At 40.7% G+C, this 18,335-nt stretch overlaps 1 protein-coding gene across 1 annotated transcript in view; it reads right to left on the reverse strand.

Moving 5' to 3' along the window:
• GRIP1 (glutamate receptor interacting protein 1) overlaps window positions 1-18,335 on the reverse strand; it is a 227,291-nt gene that overhangs the window by 9,424 nt on the left and 199,532 nt on the right. The window contains exons 15-21 of the mRNA XM_010561729.1: window positions 18,011-18,156; window positions 12,359-12,503; window positions 11,154-11,293; window positions 10,787-10,975; window positions 7,159-7,312; window positions 4,659-4,856; window positions 2,144-2,255 (exon numbers count right to left, since the gene is read on the reverse strand). Of these exons, the coding sequence (XP_010560031.1) occupies window positions 2,144-2,255; window positions 4,659-4,856; window positions 7,159-7,312; window positions 10,787-10,975; window positions 11,154-11,293; window positions 12,359-12,503; window positions 18,011-18,156 (1,084 nt within the window). The remainder of the gene's footprint in view (window positions 1-2,143; window positions 2,256-4,658; window positions 4,857-7,158; window positions 7,313-10,786; window positions 10,976-11,153; window positions 11,294-12,358; window positions 12,504-18,010; window positions 18,157-18,335) is intronic.

Genomic DNA, 18,335 nt, shown 5'->3' on the forward strand with positions numbered 1-18,335 from the left:
AGTGCAGGTAAGCTCGCTGCCTGGAGAGAAACTTTGCATAACACGCATATTGCAAGAGTAACTGCCTTAGCTTAGCACTAATACTTCAGAAGTACAAGTCCCTGCCTCACTGCTGTTCTTAATCTCAGTAAAAGAAGCTAGCCTTTTATGTTAGATGCAAGAATACAGGGAGGGTGAAATCCTGAAAGAGGATGACGGAGTCATCTCGTCCACTGGATGGAACAGACTGACATGAACCCCCCCCGTGCACAGCGAGGAGCCTCCCCCCTTGTGAAAAGCTTTCTGCTTCGGGGAACAGGAGGCAAACGCGCTTCGGCGCAGCCACCCTACAGAGGTGCCACTGCTGGGATAGGGTACGCTGAATTTCCTATTTATTCTCCCCGGTGCTGACGGACACGTGAAAAGGGAAATTAAAAGGCCATAACCTGAACTCTGACTGGGACAGGATGCAGGCAGCCTGCCTGAAAATGAGAAATTAAAATGAAGGGGGAAAAAATAAGGGGAAAACAGGCAACTAAACGTTCACTTCTGACTCTGGTGAGCATGTCTGTCACCCTTCTTTCTCCCAGCTCCAGCACTACTTTCATTACGAGATAATATACTGTAGCCTTAACAGTCTCTCTTGTGCTCAATAATGACTGATATTACTGCCTGATGGAGCAAAAGCATCCAGAGCACTTGGCAAACAACAGTTTTCTTTGCTCTTTGGCTGAAGACCTTGAAATGAAAAACGATAAGGAGTCCTTGACTACGCAATGGCACTTCATAAAATAGAGGCATCGCCATTCTCAGCATCCTGACATACTGAATGAGTCTTGCTTTCATTTCAGAGCTGTGGGTTGTGCAACAAGGCGATGCTATAAATGATACAGCATCTACAGTTCTGAATTTCACTTTTGTGAAAGGCTGAGGAAAATTCAACATGTTGAAGTAACTGAATTCTGGTCAGCATGAACGATCTATTTCCATTTCAGAATTATCCATTTCCATATCCTTTCATTGTGCTCTGAATATTGAAAATTGCAAGAGAAGCCTGCAGTACTGAACCATATCTAACTATGGAATTAAACCAGTATAACGTTTTCTCCTGCATTTCTCTGGTTTGCAATAACAAATACATGAGAATCACATTTTGCTACCCATACATGCAATACAAAAGCCATAAATCTGAGGAAGTAAATTAATCTGAACTGAAAAACTTTCACCCAGTTATGCCATTCACATTCCTCCTGGCTGCTAAAGGACTTTATATAACATAAAAATGAAAATGAGATTCTGCCAGTTTCGCAGCTCCAGGAATTTAAAAGAACATAAAAGAAAATATTTTAGGACCTTTCATTCCATAGCTTTAAGTGGCAGTATAATCTTAATTGTTCTGATTAGACAACTTAGAGAAAAGGTGATTAGAAAAATAAAGACTCAAAGTTACTCTGTCTCTGTTCCCTTCCGCCTCTACCCCCCTTTCCCTCCCCCCAGAATCTAACACAAAGCATGGTTAGATTTGCAATTAACTTCAGGATGAAATGTGAAAATTTGTTACATAGGGAAGAAATTGCTGTATAACGAACATTTCTCACATTGGCAGCTTTTTTGCAGAGTGGTAAGATTATAGGTAAACATTTTGAAAAGCTGATTTTCTTTTATGTTCATCTTAATCAAATTAAGTTTCAATTTAAAAGACAACCTACAACATGCTAAGAAAAGCTGCATAAAGCGTCTGTCAGAGAATGGGATGCATTGCTGCAGGAGGGTTATGCCCGCTTCAGAAGTTCTGTGCCATTTGCTGCCTGTGCAAACAGCACCAATGGTTATGCACAGCAGAAGCTGCAAGTCAAAAGCTCTGGGGTGAACATGTTTATAGAATTTTGGTTGCATTGTACAAAAGAAAACAGCTCTGGCTAGGGGCGGGGAGGCAGCTGCACAAGCAAAAATATAAAGGTAAAGGGTAGGTACCAAGAGAGTCATGTTTCTCAAACACAGACGCCTGTCAGCCTTGTCCTGTGGAGAGGGGTTAAAGCTTTTAAATGAATTGGTGTGATTAGTGCAACTTAAAAGAAAAAAAGGAGAAAATAAAATGAATGTAAACCAAACCAAAATCATTATATTTCTCTATAATTGGAAAGAAAGGTTAAGATTGTTCTACCTCTAGTTCCCTCAGAATTCCTGACTGGCCACAGGTCTCTAAATCCTCCAGAGCCTGAGACCAGAAATTTTCCTCCTGGTCAGCCTCGGTGTTATCATGGGTACCTGTGAAGCTAGATTTACAATGAGAGGTTAAAAAACACGTGGACTTTTTTCCCCTCGAAAAATATATTTTACACATGTGCCTTGCCACAGATTGCAACTTGAATGACAGAACGTTACGGTAGGTAGGCAGGAGAGTGGGGAAGAGTTGCTGATCAGGAGAGGCTGGATGGACATGCAGAGCACATGACAGACAAGTCTTCTCATAGCCTGGCAGTCGCTAGCAGCTGGCAGGATCTGAGTAGCGAGTTATTCAGTAAGGATTCCGAGAACAATTCAATACACATTTTTACTGGATTGAAACTGGGATGTCCCTATGAAAATTAATGAACAACCAGTAGCTGTATGCAGAGCTGCACTGTGCAACAAGTATTTGCAATAAAACCTTTCAACCTCACAGACTTCTCCCAGGGAATACGAAAAGAGCCCTCATTTTTGCAAACAGCATTTTGCAGAAGAGGGATGGTGGTGTTTTTTACCTGATTCCTTCAGCCTAAGCTGCATTTATCAGTATCAGTTTAAGCCCACCTGACTGCCATCATATAAACTGCTCCAGTCATTTCATACACAAACACAGAGAAACTTTCAGGGATGCAACTGTCTTGCATGGAGACTCGGGTCTCTGGTGTTTCATAAACACACCGAAACCTTATTACTAGCACTCTGGAGCAAGATGCTGATGACAGTGATGCTTAGGGAAGTTGCCCAGCAAGAAAGGTCTGATAAAAAACGCCAACTCTGGACTGCAGCAACACAGCCCAAAGCAACACCATTCCAGTGTATGTGTGCGTGGGGAGGAAGCAGGAGTTTTCCGCTGTCTTAGCAAGGGGAATCAGCTCAATGGAGGTTCACACAAGCGTCAGAGCTGCTGCACGGGAGGGGGCTGATTATGTGAAAGACAGGGGAAGGATGAGGAAGGAAAGGATGAGAATTTGCTCTTTTGGTGGCAGCAAGCTGTTACTTTGGAGCAGCTGCCCACCGACTGCAGCTAGTGGTGCTTAACAGCACATAAACAGAGCAAACACTATTATGGAAGCATCTGAGGCCTTGCTTGACAAACAATGTATTACTGAGAATAGCGTGAATGTAACACTGTTAACAGAATAGCTTTTAAATAGGAGAATTGCCCAGCACAACGGACGACAGCTTGAATGCTTCACACACATGATACTCTGCCTCAGAGATGCTTTCTTACAGTTACGATCAGTCAAGCAGACAATGGTCAGCCATTTCAATCTCTTATTGCAATGATTCTCCATCTAGCATCAGTGTCTCTTCTAAGATATTGCAATAGATACAGCAATGGTGAGAATACCTACTCAGATCACAGATGCAATTCCTCCCAGGCAAGATAAGAAAGTATTTAAAACATGATTTTAGAAAGATCCTTGACTTCTTTTCAATAAACCTAAATAGTTGTTTTAATAGCCAACATTGAACATAGACTAATTCATCCATTAAAATACCTTTCTTTATATTCCATACCAATATTACAATATAAAATAGGACTTGAGTTAATGAACAGGATTATTTGAGGCAATCGTCTGTGATGGGAAACACTAGATTTCCTAGGACTGGAGATCCATTTCTGCTCTGACTTCTGTGAAATCTGACATCATGATGCCTATATGTCTGGACATCTTTTTAGCTGAAGCAACTCAATTCCTTTTTCTGCCCTCACCTTCTCTTTTGCCTTTTCTCTGAGTCTTGTCTCCTGGTGTGTGAAACGCTCGACTTCTGCATCTCCATTACAGCCACGTGAATAAACTGGTTTGTAGCTGAGCTACTGCACCAGAAAAAAAGACGTACCAAAATAATTTCTTGTTTAGATGGCTTTTTTTTCTGAAACCTGAGAGATTGATTTTATGTCATGTGAAATATTGTTTGACCTATAATGAATATATTTGGTTTTCTGATGCTTATTCAAAGAGCCATCAGAAATTTAGATGCATACAAATGCTGAAGGAGAGGTAGTGGGACAGATACGAAAACACAGGTGCCTATTACTTGGTTCTTATTGCCATATGAGAGACAATTTTTTTTTTTTTTTTTTTTTTTTTTTTAAATTCAGGAGGTGATAGGATGTTCTAGGATCTAGCAGACTCATTCCTGTACTTATTGTTTTAATGTGCAAAAAATTTTCCCTGGAGTAGGAACTATAACAGACTTGTCACACCTGCCAGTGATAGGTAGACACCAAGCTACAGAGCGATTTAAACTCTGGTTTCATTCACTTGCCAACTGAAATTTCGTTGTCGCTCAATCCGTGTTAATGATGTGTTTTCTGCTTTTACCCTGTTTTTCTCCTTTTTCTCATTTCAACTGTTTTTCCTTTTTTCCCTCTTCCCCCCGCCCCTCCCACCCCCACCTCAGCCCAGCTGGATCTCACTCCTGTGCACCTGTCGTTCTCCTACCTGGAAGTGTTCCACTCTTCCAGCTCTCCCCCACCTTTCCTTTGCCCACCAGAGGCACCCTTCCACATCTTGCCCTCTTTCTTCATGCTCCTGATGTCTCCCCCTGCTCTTTCTACAGAAGTTTGCTTTAACTGGTTTTCTCGGTTCTCTCCCAATGTCTCAGTCTCCTTCTGTTGCCACATATTCTTGGAAGCTGTGCTACACAAAATAAAGGTAAGAAAAAATTACTTTTTAGTGTTAGAGAAGGTGGTAAGTTGCTTAGGTAGAGGCAGAGAAGAGGTGGTTTTCTGGGGATCCCTGTAACAGACTGGAAGAACAGACATGCCCTTCTCAAATACGCCAGCACTTGGTATAGGAACACCATCAGGTGGGGCATAAGCCATTTTACAGATATGGGGTTAAAATAGTCGTTATTTTAATTTGTGCCATGTATCTCAGGTTTAAGTCACATTGACAAGTAGAACAAGACTCTTTACTGTGCATACTTTCTGTTGAATGGTGCTTTAAAATTGTAGCAGAATACATGCTTTTCATTTAGAAGATTCTGTATTTTACAATCCAGCTTCCTGGTTCACTGCTCATCAACTTTTTCAGCTTATTACTTATGTAACTGTGTCCTGGTTTCGGCTGGAATGAAGTTAATTTTCTTCCTAGTAGCTGGTATAGTGCTGTGTTTTGGATTTAGAATGAGAATAATGTTGATAACACACTGATGTTTCAGTTGTTGCTAAGCAGTGTTTATATTAAGTCAAGGATTTTTCAGCTTCTCACACTGCCCTGCCAGCAGAGGCTGGGGGTGCACAAGAAGTGGGGAGGGGACACAGCTGGCCCGAACAAGCCAAAGGGATATTCCAGACCATATGACGTCATGGCCAGTATATAAACTGGAGAAGTTGGCTGGGGGACACTGTGGCTCGGGGATTGGCTGGGCACTGGTCAGCGAGTGGCGAGTAACTGCATTGTGCATCACTTGTTTTGTATACTCTATTATTATTATGTTCCCATCCTTTTCTGTCCTGTTAAACTGTCTTTATCTCAGCCCATGAGTTTTACTTTATTTTTCCGATCCTCTCTCCCATTGCACTGGGGGTGGGAGGTGGGGGGAGTGAGCAAATGGCTGGATGGTGCTTAGATGCCGGCTGGGGTTAAACCACAACAAGCTGCAAAACAGTAGGTGTTCTGGAATCTATGGCTGCATCTCATCTGAGAAACAAAATATGGGCTTTAACTGTGGTAAAGATGCTGCTATGAAATGAAAGGAATTAACTTACCAAGAATGGGACATATGAAGAAAACTACGGTCATTTCCCTTATTAAATATTGTCCACTGACTAGCCTATGAAAACTTCCAGTATGCTTCTGGCTAGTAGGTACCAAAGGAGCTGGATATGGACTAGGAGTTCATACTTGCCCAGATCTTTGCTATCATCTTGCCAGACTTGTCTCCAGACAAAATGCCACTGAGCAATCTGCTGTATCAGAGGATTTTTCATTCAGATTCTGAAAAGCAGCATTGGCATCTAAGCTTTCCCTTGATTTGTATTTCAAAGGTAACAGACTGGATCTTATGGATTTACTTATGCAGTATGTTTATACAGGGACCAGAAAGGTTTTCTTTAGTACTAAACTTGAATTTCTCACAAGAAAGTATATTTCTGATGAAGGACATGCGTGCCTGCAAGCCCTGAGGATGGGTACAAAGAGCACAGAAATCTTTGTAACTGTGATGTCTGTCTTCCCTTGTCTGAGGAAGAACTGTTCTTTGGCAGGAATCACCCAAGTCTCTGCAGTGGTTCCACTGCTGGATCATCCTTAGAATACAGAATAAAAGACTTTTGGGTCTTTCACTGTCTCCAAGCACTGTCAGCTAAGCATTTTTCCCTCAGGAAGTTCTTTTGTCTGCAGAGAAATTCATTGAAAAGGAGATTTAATTCTCAGAAGAAGAGGAATGAACGCATGGCAAACTATCATAGCTTTGGACAAGACATTTCTACCTGGATCACTCTGTTCTCCTACTGAATCACTGCAGATGTCTCAAGCATTTATGGAAGACGACTGTAATTTCTGCTTCTTTGCCCAAACCAAAAAGAGTAATTTTCATGGAAGACAAAAGACTAACATGCCAGTTGTCTTTAGCCACTTTATTTGTAGGTTTATTTCTGTGGAGTAGAAAACAGGAGGTTTTTTTCTGAAGCCTACCCAGGGGAATGCCCTAATTTTTTTGTTTGTTTATTCTTAATAATAAATGCTGTGGGTTTTTTGTCTGAAGTAACTCAAAATAAATATATATGTCTTGGTTTTGGCATCATAATCTTCCATAAATGTCACTAATCTACCCTAATAAGTTTCATGAAGTATAAATACTATATCTCATATTTATAGGAAGAGCTGTTGCAGCTGCATTGGAAAAACATAATTTCATTTGAGACAGTAACTGTTCATTTTTGAGGCACTGCTGCAGCTGCAAATCAGAAACACAGAAACTCATATGGGAACTTACCTGCTTGGTGGAGGTCGGTCCCATTCGTCTTCGCTCAGCCCTGTATCGTGAAATGGGTGGTTTCGTGGTTTGCTTGGAGGGGACAAACTAGTCTGTTTGGGACTCCTCCATTCATAGGTATTGAAGTTGTATCCCGAAGCCTGATAGGTGTGTCCTAAAAAGAAAAATTATATATTTACAGCACTGCATATGTTGTAATGACAGAAAAGCACATTTCTGAAGCTGGGTTCTCTAGAACTTGGCTGTGGACTCATGATTGCTACCTTTTTTCGCAGTAGTAGTCAGATTATTGATGACCTAAATTATACCTGGAATAAGGTATGCTTTAGAGCTTCTCCTGTGAAAGTCCATTGAAAGCAAAATCTTAAATATATTTAACACTGTTCTCCTACTGTTTATGTCTCAGCTGCTTCTAATGTTTAGTTCTAGACACCTTCACAATTTAATCACTGTCCAATGTGACACCACACATTGAACAGTAGTGAATAAATTATGTTATGGATGTGTTAAATATGTGCCAATGTGGTCATGTGCGGCACGCCCAAAATTAAACCTAAGCTATTAAGAAAACTGCACTTCCGACCTCTTGAAAAAAGAGTTTTCAAGGATGCATTAAAAAAAACCATCAACTTGACTTTTCAGATGACTAGCAAGAAAGTTTTTTCTTTCTCCTGGTAACTTTCTCAAATTTGGAAGCAATGCAGCCAAAAATTAGTGACATATTAGTGTCAATTATGCACAATACTACCGGTCTACAGAACGGCTACCTAGATGCAGAAGTTGGCACGGTACAGAGGCTCTCGAGTGAGCATTAACTGGAGGAATGCCAGAAGAGGAAGGAGGGCGGCTGTCTCTTTCTCGGCACCGCCGAGGCAAGGACTCATCAATACAAAGGTGACCCTGCGCTGTCACAGCCCTGCACAGCCCCGCAGAAAGGCCAGCACGGGAATCTCCATACCCGTGCCCCTTGGTGGAAGGGGGACTGGCACTCAGCAGAGCTCCTGCTTTCTGCTAGGGCTCCGAGAGCTGACGAACGGCCTGTCTCACGATGGGCACACGTGCCCGGGACCAATATACGCCCTTGGAAAGCTCACCTTGCAGAAAGTGATTTCTCTATCAGCCATTTCCAAATATCTCAAGGCTGCCTAAGTGGCATCAGACAGCCTTTATATCTGAAGAGTTTATTTCTGGGTGCTTTTATCATACAAGCAATGTTGATATTAGTTCAACAGTATTTCTTTAACTGAATTACGTGTAATTTGAATTCCAAGTAGGAACCAGACAGTCTGGCTTCCAAGTGATGTATCAAGAAGAACACGTGGATCGACTTGTCACAGTCTGATGCTGATCTGGTAAGCAAAATCCATTATGGTAGAGCTGATATATATATATATATTTCATCTTGACATATTCCTTTTCTAGCTCTACAGTTGGTGTTTTCTGATGTGCATATTGGATTAGGAAGTTCTATTTTGTTGATGACTAACAAATATCACTGCTGTCACCTCTCAAAAGAGGGCAATTTGCTTCCATAAATCAGTCTAGACCTGTCTCCCTCAAATCCCACGTAACTACAGAGTCGTGTGCGTTTTCTAGCTAATTGGCAGACATTAACATACTCCCAGATTCTAGAAAGGGTTTTGGTTGTGAAAATGTGACTGCTGTGTGGGGAAGGCTCCGGATTAGTAAGGCAGACACATTAGACAAAGGTACAAAATGGGGTATTAATTCAAGGAGAGAAAAGACTGCTCACCAGCATTAAATTAGTAACTAATAGGATAAAGCATTATCTGGTGCTCCAGAAACATTCCCCAAACTCCTCAATATGCTTGGCCTGTGCTTATGCCAAGAATGGTTTGGAGAGAAGCCAAACTCCACTTGACAGGTCAAGACAGAATGAACTTTAATAGAAATCTGGGTCACATTAGTACCACAGCAAGGGATAAGGCACAAATCTGATTACACTCAGGCTGTTTAGCACAAGTGCCATGTATCCAGCCAAGTCTGGGCTGATTTTTTCAAGGCAGTTAGGAAAAAAGTCTGCTTTGAGATACTGGTTTAGTTTTGGTGTAGCATCCGAATCATCAGGACTTTGGAAAGCAGTCTGGGCCTCAGTCCTTTCCACAGCAGAACAATTTGCTCCAAATATCATCAATTCATCCAGGAAATGAGAACTATAATTTTGGCACTTTTTCAGCAATATTTCTCCTTAGAACTTCAAAATATCAGAAGAAAATATAACATGATTTATTTTGATAAACTGACCAAACCAGTTAAAAACCGAAAAGGGGACAAATTAATCCCAACTCTAACTCCAGTGAAATACAAATTATACAGAGGGAATATAGACCAATACATTCAGTACTAAATAAAATATTATATGTAGCAGTAAATTAAAAGTAAAACGTAGAAAATGGGAGTTATAATTAAATGTGTTGAGACTGTCTTGTTTAAAGTAAGTTGACGCCAAACATATGCAGTAAGGCTAAGAAATACTTAAAAATTAAAGAACAGAAAAAGTGGCCACTAGTAGTGACATCAGTTACTTCTTGATCTCAAGTAGCTCAGCACGTTTCAAAGGAAACATTCTGCTTTCCAGAAGAAAGCGCCAGTGTTATCACTGAGCAGGCACATTAGAGAATAGCAGTGAAAGTAACCAGCACAGAACTTCAGTCTAGATGGGAAATCTGCTGGGCAGAGCTCAGTTTCAGTTCTCTGTGAGAGTACAAAACAGCTGTCCGTGAGCTACTACCCATGCTCCTGGAAAGCAATAGAAAGAAACAGAGAAATAAAATTGAAAGAATGTGTGCAACCAGAGCAAGAAAAAATTATTTGAGGTAAAGATCTACCTGTCCAAATACCTGCCAGGTAGTGGGAATACCTGCTTTACTATGGAAATAAACATTTTAAAGAGAGTTAAATAATACACTGAAGCTGTGCAGAAGTTATTTTTCTTGTTATCTACAACACTACAAGACGTCCATATCCCCAACTGCCTAATAAATGTGTCTTACAAATTAAAATGCGATTATCTGAAAATCTTATATAAAACAATAGCCAAGCAGAAGTAGAAAATTTAGTGTTTAGGAAAATCATGTCTTTAAATAGAATGATTGTTTTTGAGAGCTGAAAGTTAGATGTTAATCCTGCAGGAATGAGGAAGAAGCAAATGATTTACAAATCATAAGCAATGCCTAACGTTCCTGCTTCAGCAGTTTATAATAAATCTGTTGTCAGTCAAAAATTACTGCACATGGACATCAAATTCCTGAAAATCTTCAGTGTGTTCTGTGTCTTGCATTTATCTGTATTTGAAGGATAAACTCATTTAGTTGCGGATGAGCTATGGACCTGGCTATTCAGATGTCAGTAAAGCTAACAAAAGCCTGTTAATATATTGCTAAATGCTTCATAACACATCACATTGTCATGAAAAAATGAATCTGAGGCCAGCCAAGTGTAAGAAATCATGCTGCCTGGTGAGGTGTGTGGTCATAATAAGACACCGGCACATTACAAAGCACAGGGTTTAAAGTTGGTACAGATGAAGTTCTCTTTAAGGCAAAGGAAGGTCAGCCATGAAGGTGATAATTTCTACTTTAAATGTTGATTGCATTCTTGATAGTACCTTGATTTCCAAAGCCGGTATCAATACCAGAGCCATCCCATGACTCTACCGCACTGTCAACACTTGGGACTGTAGTGGAATAGATGTCTGAGAGTTTGCCAGATTTCTGTGCAGCAGAGGTTTCATCTTCAGCATCACTCAGTTCACTTATGTGACCCACAGGGACAGAAAATTTCTTGGGACTGGTAGCTGAATAGGATTATAAAAAAAAAAAAACCAATGGGGTGGTGGTCATTGCTTTACTGCAGTTCTAAGAATATGCTTTTTATTACTGACATGACGTTTTTCCAGGGATGGACTAAATGCTTGTTAATCTGTAACAACACATGCATTAAAGACCACTGATGCTGCCCCTGGCCATACTCACCATCTGTCTGCTTCTTGATTTTCAAGGTGACAGTTTCTCCTGCCATCTGTAATAAATGAATGGCTTCACTCAAAGGTTTTCCTTTCAGACTGCTACTGTTTATTGCTAGGATTCTGTCTCCTATGTGAATTGCCCCAGTCCTACAATAAGAGAGAGAAGTAAAACATTGAGAGCATAAAAAACAACAAAGGCATGAAAGTCTCATCTCCCTTTCTTTCTTTCATTTTGCTTTTATAGCTGTGTTACAGAGTAATTATTTGTTAGAAAGGCTTAAAGCAAGTCACCTTTGTTGTAGTGACAATAGCAGAGCGGAGGCATGGAAATGTGGATTTCTGCGTTACTGCGGTAGTTGAGTTAATCACCTATGGATGATACTCATTGCAGCCCACCTGTTTAAGAGCAATCTCAGACAGCTCAGTATGTTCTGAAATGAGTCAAGTTTCTAGAAGTCTCACAACATAACAGATAATGGCAGTGTGAGCAAGTAACCAGCTATTTCACCAACATGGCGTTCAGGATGGATCATATCAAGAGAAGAAAATAAATTCTCTTTGTGTAAATGCACTGTTTGGTCTGGCTGTGCACAGTATCATGTTTTGCGTGCTCTAAGTTCTCTCTGAAACCACCACCAAAGGTACCACAGTTGGAATGACTCTACCTATCTTAGAAATAACAGGTGATAGAAAACCTTAGCGTTTTCATTATTCTCTATCCATCAGTTACTATGAGGAGCATTTCTACTCCTTGGATAATGCTTGCTATGGTGTATGTAAGTGCACATACAGATGCAGTGTGTGTATATAAGTGGCAGATAAGTATACAGTTAAGTTCAGATAAACTTAGACACGTGAAGTGCTTTCCTTACCTATTGTACTATACAAGGCTATTGCTTTTAAAAGGCTGCTAAAGTGTTGCTGTGACTGAGCAGTTTGACTGACTAGTCTTTCCTAGGTGATTTATAGTAAGGACCACAATCCTCTGCTCTGTCTTGCATAGTATGTGCAAGAACATCCTGTTAAGATATTGCTCATGCTCCTGAACTTGGCAATGATCAAAAAACAACAGCAAAAAGTATATAAACTCAGATTTGGAGAATTATAAAAACACAAATTGCTAAACCATGAAAATTAGCATCTTCATGTAAACAAAATAAAGATTTATCTTGACAAAAAGAATGTTTAAAAATAATTTGCTTTCCAATTTACCTTTCAGCTAATCCTCCTTTTGTAAGGCTGGAAATGATTATGGGATCAAAAGGCTCCTCAGTACCAGAGATTGTAATTCCAAGAGGCCCACCATAGCGCTTGAGCTCAACAGTATAAATAATTGCTCCAGAGCTCTCTTGTTCATCTGCAATAAATGCCAAGGGGATGCAATTGGTTTCTTATGAAAGAGGGAATGAAAAAAAATAGCATATTCAGTCTAGTGACTCGTAATCAAACAACATTTTCAAAAGGATTACATTTCAGATACACTTCTTAATCATATTCTACTGGATTATTTTGAAAACAAAAAACCAAACCCAAACACCACCCCTCCCCCCAATTTCTCTCTTGTGCAATTTCTTTTTTATTGCCAAAGCCTGATTACACTGAAGTCAATAGAAAAACTCCCCTCATTCTATTAAGACTACATTTTACTCCATTTAAAATCTTTGTATCTTCTTTCCTATTAAAATATAACTTCAGGCTATTTTGTTACAGAATCAGAGGATGACTGAGGTTGGAAGGGACCTCTGGATGTCATCTTGTCCAACCCCCTGCCCAAGCAGGGCCACCAGGATCAGGCTGCCCACGACCGTGTCCAGACGGCTTTTGAATGTCTCCGAGGATGGAGACTCCACAACCTCTCTGGAAACCTGTGCCAGTGCTCGGTCACCCTCACGGTGAAAAAGTGTTTCCTCACGTTCAGAGGGAACCTCCCATGTTTCAGTTTGTGCCCATGGCCTCTGGTCCTGTCGCTGGGCACCGCTGAAGAAAGCCTGGCTCCCTCTGCTTCAGATAGTTATACACCTTGGTAAGATCCCCCTGAGCCTTCTCTTCCCCAGGCTGAACAGTCCCAGCTCTCTCAGCCTTTCCCCACAGGAGAGATGCTCGAGCCCCTTCATCATCTTTGTGGCCCTTCGCCGGACCCGCTGCAGTACGTGCCTGTCTGGGTTGTACTGGGGAGCCCCGGACTGGACCCAGCACTCCCGCTGTGTCTCCCAGGGCTGAGCAGAGGGGAAGGATCACCTCCCTCGACCGGCTGGCAGCGCTCTGCCTGATGCAGCCCAGCAGGCTGTTTTGGCCGCCTTCGCCCCAAGGGCACATTATTAGGGAACAGACAAGTTACTACTATTGTATAAATACTGGTACTCATCTGTTTCTTGAAATGCATAGAAGGTATTTAGAATCAAAGATAATTCAAAAGTTTTAAAACCAAACTTCCTTAAAAGAATTGTGGGAAATGTCAAAAGTCATGATAAGATGAACAGCTGTCTCCCTAAGAGAATCTGAAATATATCCCATGTTTTTGATGGACAAGTTTTAAGCTTTTGTAACGGAATTAAAAATAGCTTCTGAATTATCAACTAAGTTGAATAATAACTCTATTAGATTTGATTTCATTATATTGCATGAAGTCATTTGCATTATTTTGAAATTTTAAGTCTCACCAAACAATCATCAGAAACGGAGAATAATTCATCACCAGGAAAGCTTAAATACAATGTATTTTCCTTAAACAATACCCAACAGGTGTTGCAGCAATAAGAAAGGCTCCTGTGTTTATACAGTGCATGCTCTTTACATATTATAAAAAAAAAAATCACAGCAGGAGAGCAATCAACTCCAGTATCTTTGAGTTGTGAAGGGATATTTTAAAATCTAAAATGCCAGATTTCTCCTCAGATCAAAATAACAAATGCTCCCTTGCCCATCTTATGATATTGGTATTCAGCCAGGATGTCTGGCCTGGCAGGCAACTTTTCCTAGATCTGTGGGTAATGACATTTCAAACAGCTCAGCGAGTGTGGAAAATGTCTAGGACGCACATTCCATAAATGTTACTAGAACTAACCTGAGACAAGTTAGAAAATTCAAATGTTCCCATTTCTGTTCCTGTAGATAGAAAAACTTTAAAAGGAAAAAAGATACCTGTTTTGCTAGCAAAGCTTCAAAGAGTTGCTTTCTTCTAATGCTGAACATAGTACTTAAGCAGAGCTGGAGAAACACTAGTATCTTTGGAGCTACTTTGTTTCTTCCCAATTTGCAGAAAATGTGGGACTTTAGCTCCCCAGCTCTCTCCTATTTTCCCCTTGCTATCCACATAAAGAAAACAGTGCACATAGAGAACCAAAGGAGAGAAGAATTAGTGGTGTTTATTCCGCAAAGAATACTGGGATTTTCATGCCTAGCGTGGGCCGTATATTCCTACGTGGGGCATTATCATCAGTGTTTTGGCACAGTCCACATCAACTACGCTTTATCCGACATGCTCTTTCCAGAAGCGCCCAACTCCCAAGACCCCACTGGAAGCCTCTGGCCGGCACACAGCGGGTAGCACATCAGCTGCCACCGCACCGCAGAGGAGTGGCAGCTCTTGCTTGCTTGCTGGAGCATTTACGGAACAACGACAAATCCTCTGGGATCTAACGCTGATAACGTTTACACAGGTGTGGCATTGACACCGTACAAGACTTCAACTGAAGGATGAAAAGTAATCCACCAAGCTAATTGAAAATCTAACAGCCAGTATTTGCTAAGGGCCGACACAATCCTGACGTTTCTCCGCTATCAACAATGAGTGAGTAAGAAGTTATTAATCATACAGCAGCCCTGCCACATGAGAGTTGGAAGTTTATAGATCTTAGTGAATGACTGGAAAAGGAGACTGGTCCATTATGTCTGTCTTCTGGTTAGCCCTAGTTAAGAAAATTAATGGCAGGCTGCAACACATGTCAAATTGCTACACTGTTCTCTTCAGCGCTCTTTCCAGGCAGCAGAAATGTGAGCTATGTGAGAACACGGCATGCATGTGGCCTGAATTCCAATGAAGGCCAGTTTTGCCATGAAAGCAAAGAACTCGGATATTCAAAAAAAGAGTGGTAGCCATTAGGTCAATCAGGAAATAAAACTGTCCTCAGTTTGGGAAGCTGGCAAAAAAAAAAAAAGATGAGAAAAACTGCTCATCAGGAAATACAATCAAACCACCATGGTTTTGGGTCTCATGTTTTTGAGAGTCTCCTTCTTTCTTTTGTGTTGCAATTGCGGATAGTTCTAGGAAACCACATTTAATAAAGCAGACCCTCTGTGCTGCAGCACCTCTGCTCTGTCCGCTAGTCTCTTGCTCTTCAGAGTAACATCTGATCAATACAGACAAAAAGGCAAAGAAGAGGATGGTCTGGGGAGCACGTAACATACTACTCTGCTGCTGGCCTCACCTGCACGGCTGGCTCTGAGAACACAGCTCTGAGACACATACAACTGTCTGGAGAAGGGAGGAGTTGGAGAGTCAGCAGAGGAAGAAAAAACGGAAGGCAGAAAGAAGAGCTAGAAGCTAGAAATACTTAAAAATTAATATAAAAAGAAAGAGTTTGAAAGACAGTGAGGAAATGAGAACCTAGGGAGGAAGAACCCCTGCTTCCTGCCTTCACCTCCTGAAAAAAGCATGCCATGAGAAATCAGAAAAAGTTTAAATCTTAATCTCATTCTGTGATTTAGAAATTGTTTTGGAGTGCTGCACGCCTACTCATCTATTAGCATCAGGCTTTCCTTTTCTTGGGGAATTTATTAACGATTTTTTTCTGTTGAGTTTGAGAAGCACACTTCTTCCCTTTGTGAGAAAACAGACTTTTATAAATAAACTAATGGCAAATAAACAAAAATTTATCTTAATTGAGGTACACTTTTTGCTATGCCTTTGCTACTGTTTCGCCACTGGTTTTTAAAGAATTTTTTCTTTAGCATTTCAGGAGACATTAATTTTAGATTTCAAAGTACCTGAAATCTGCTATAAATACTTTCAATTACACTTTGGCACTTAACTGCTACAAGAACCATTTGTATAGAGAATTTTGTTCAGTAGGTCTCTGAGTAGCTGTCCGTTTACATTTGAATCTGTTCAGTTACACCAATCGTGTCTGGATAAGACGCTGTACTTGTGTGAGAATCTCGATATAGATATATGATGTAACTGTAAAATAAGCAATGTGAATGTATAAAAGAAAACCATGGAATAAGAATCCCACTCAGACTAAAATCTGTACCAGCTACCATGGTGTGCAATACCTAGGAGAGCAAAGATGTTACTTTACATGAGGGGAGACCGAAATCCACATTTCAGTAATAGCAACAGAAAATGTGTACCAACTTCAATGGAAATGGAAGCTGTCCTAGAAAAAGATTAAGTCCATAAGATGAGGGGGAGCGGGGAGACGACATGACACACACAAGACAAACCCACAAATGCTTGAAAGTGTGTGAGAAGTTACTACTTCTTCTACATGGCTTTAACTCACTCCCCTCTTCTATGGTCTGTTGGTAACTTCTCTGCAGAGAGAATGAGAAGGAGTCTTCCAAATGAGGGGAAGAAGATGAAGGAGGGATCCTAGGTGCCACGAACACTTAAAAGATAGACCCCCTCTTGTGTAGGGGAAAACTCAAACTTCCTTCTACAGGCGTTTTTCCTGGCAATCTTCTGCCAAGTGCAGCTGCAGTTTGCCCTTCGTAATATGCCTGCTTTGCTCAGTTTTGCAAAGCAACTGTCAGTCAGGTGTCCTTTTGGATGTACAGCCCACAGCCAGTTTGGCCAGCTTCTGTCCAAGATGGACCAACTATGTGTAGCAAATTCCACCTCACCACTTGCGGAGACCTAACCACAATATCCTGCTGAGCACTGGCCATTCACTTTGCTGTATCAAAATTTACTTCTGAAAGCCAATTTGCACAAGGCACTAAATGCATCCGCCTTTGCTTTGTGCTGATCATAGTGAGAAGATACTTCTGTTTGCTTTCAAAAGCAATTAAAGGAAAAGAGCATTCTAGTGCAATTCGAAATGCCATTTCAACAGTTGCACTCGATTTTAAATAATAAAGGGTGGCAGGCTGTGCCTTTTTGCTGTGAGGTTGTATAGAGCTTACGACAAGTGAATCTACAGTTCATGCTTTTGTGTAATGCTATAATATAAACCCCTGCAGTAATGGTAGTTATAATTGTCTAACTTCCTTTGCCACTAGAATGCATAACAGAACTCGCTTTATTATCTCCAGGCAGAAATTCTGCTCTTACAGAATCCATAATGGGGAAGATCCAGGAATATTAATAGATGTAGGTGTGCAAAATGATGGCAGCTCCATTACTTCCACTGGGCTGATCAGACGTGGCTCCTCCATCTGCCATCCAGCACAGTGTGTAAAGTACTACTTACCTTTAAGCACGTGAACAGTCACACTGAAGTCAAGTTTGTAAGTTTATGGATAAAGCATGCACTTCCCCACCCTGCTGGAGAACTGAGGCCTATGGATCCATGCTTTGCTAACCATGATTCCAATCTCCAAAGCAGAGAAAATCTCAATACGCTGATAAGAGAAAGATCAACCTTACTTGGCTGCACCTGAGGGGAAATTGCCTTTCCAGAAAGCTGAAGACCTCATTTTGCAGTGCAGGTCCTGCAGGCAATATAGCCACTGAGAAAATTCAAAACTTTATACACCATCAAAATTCTTTTTAGTGTGACATTTTCTGATTAGCATTAGCATAAATCAGCCATGTTTAGGAAAAAACAAAAAAATCACTAAAATTTAAATGCAAAATAATAACCCTATGTTCTAAAAATCCTGAAAAACCACAAGAATCTGCAATAGGCTCACTGCTAATACCGGAATTATCTTCATCTTTGCGGATCTTTAACTTTACAAGGTCCTCACAGTGCTGAAGGATCTGGACAGCATCTTCCATTGAGCAATTGTCAAGTCGAATGTTATCTATTGCAAGCAATTTATCACCCAGTTCGAGTGTCCCAGTTCTGTGAACAAGCAAACAAGCTTATATGAAATTCTAGTAACACTAACGCAAGGTATTTTAGAAGGTATGAACATTATTATAGAAATGAGATGGATTTTTTAAAAAGAATTATTTCTTAATAGGCTGGACTTTTCATTTGTAACTGCTTTTTTTTTTAAAAAAAAAAAACACGGTCTCTTT

Source organism: Haliaeetus leucocephalus, unplaced genomic scaffold, assembly GCF_000737465.1.
Source record: "Haliaeetus leucocephalus isolate CR32 unplaced genomic scaffold, Haliaeetus_leucocephalus-4.0 Scaffold151, whole genome shotgun sequence".
Taxonomy (NCBI): Eukaryota; Metazoa; Chordata; class Aves; order Accipitriformes; family Accipitridae; genus Haliaeetus; species Haliaeetus leucocephalus.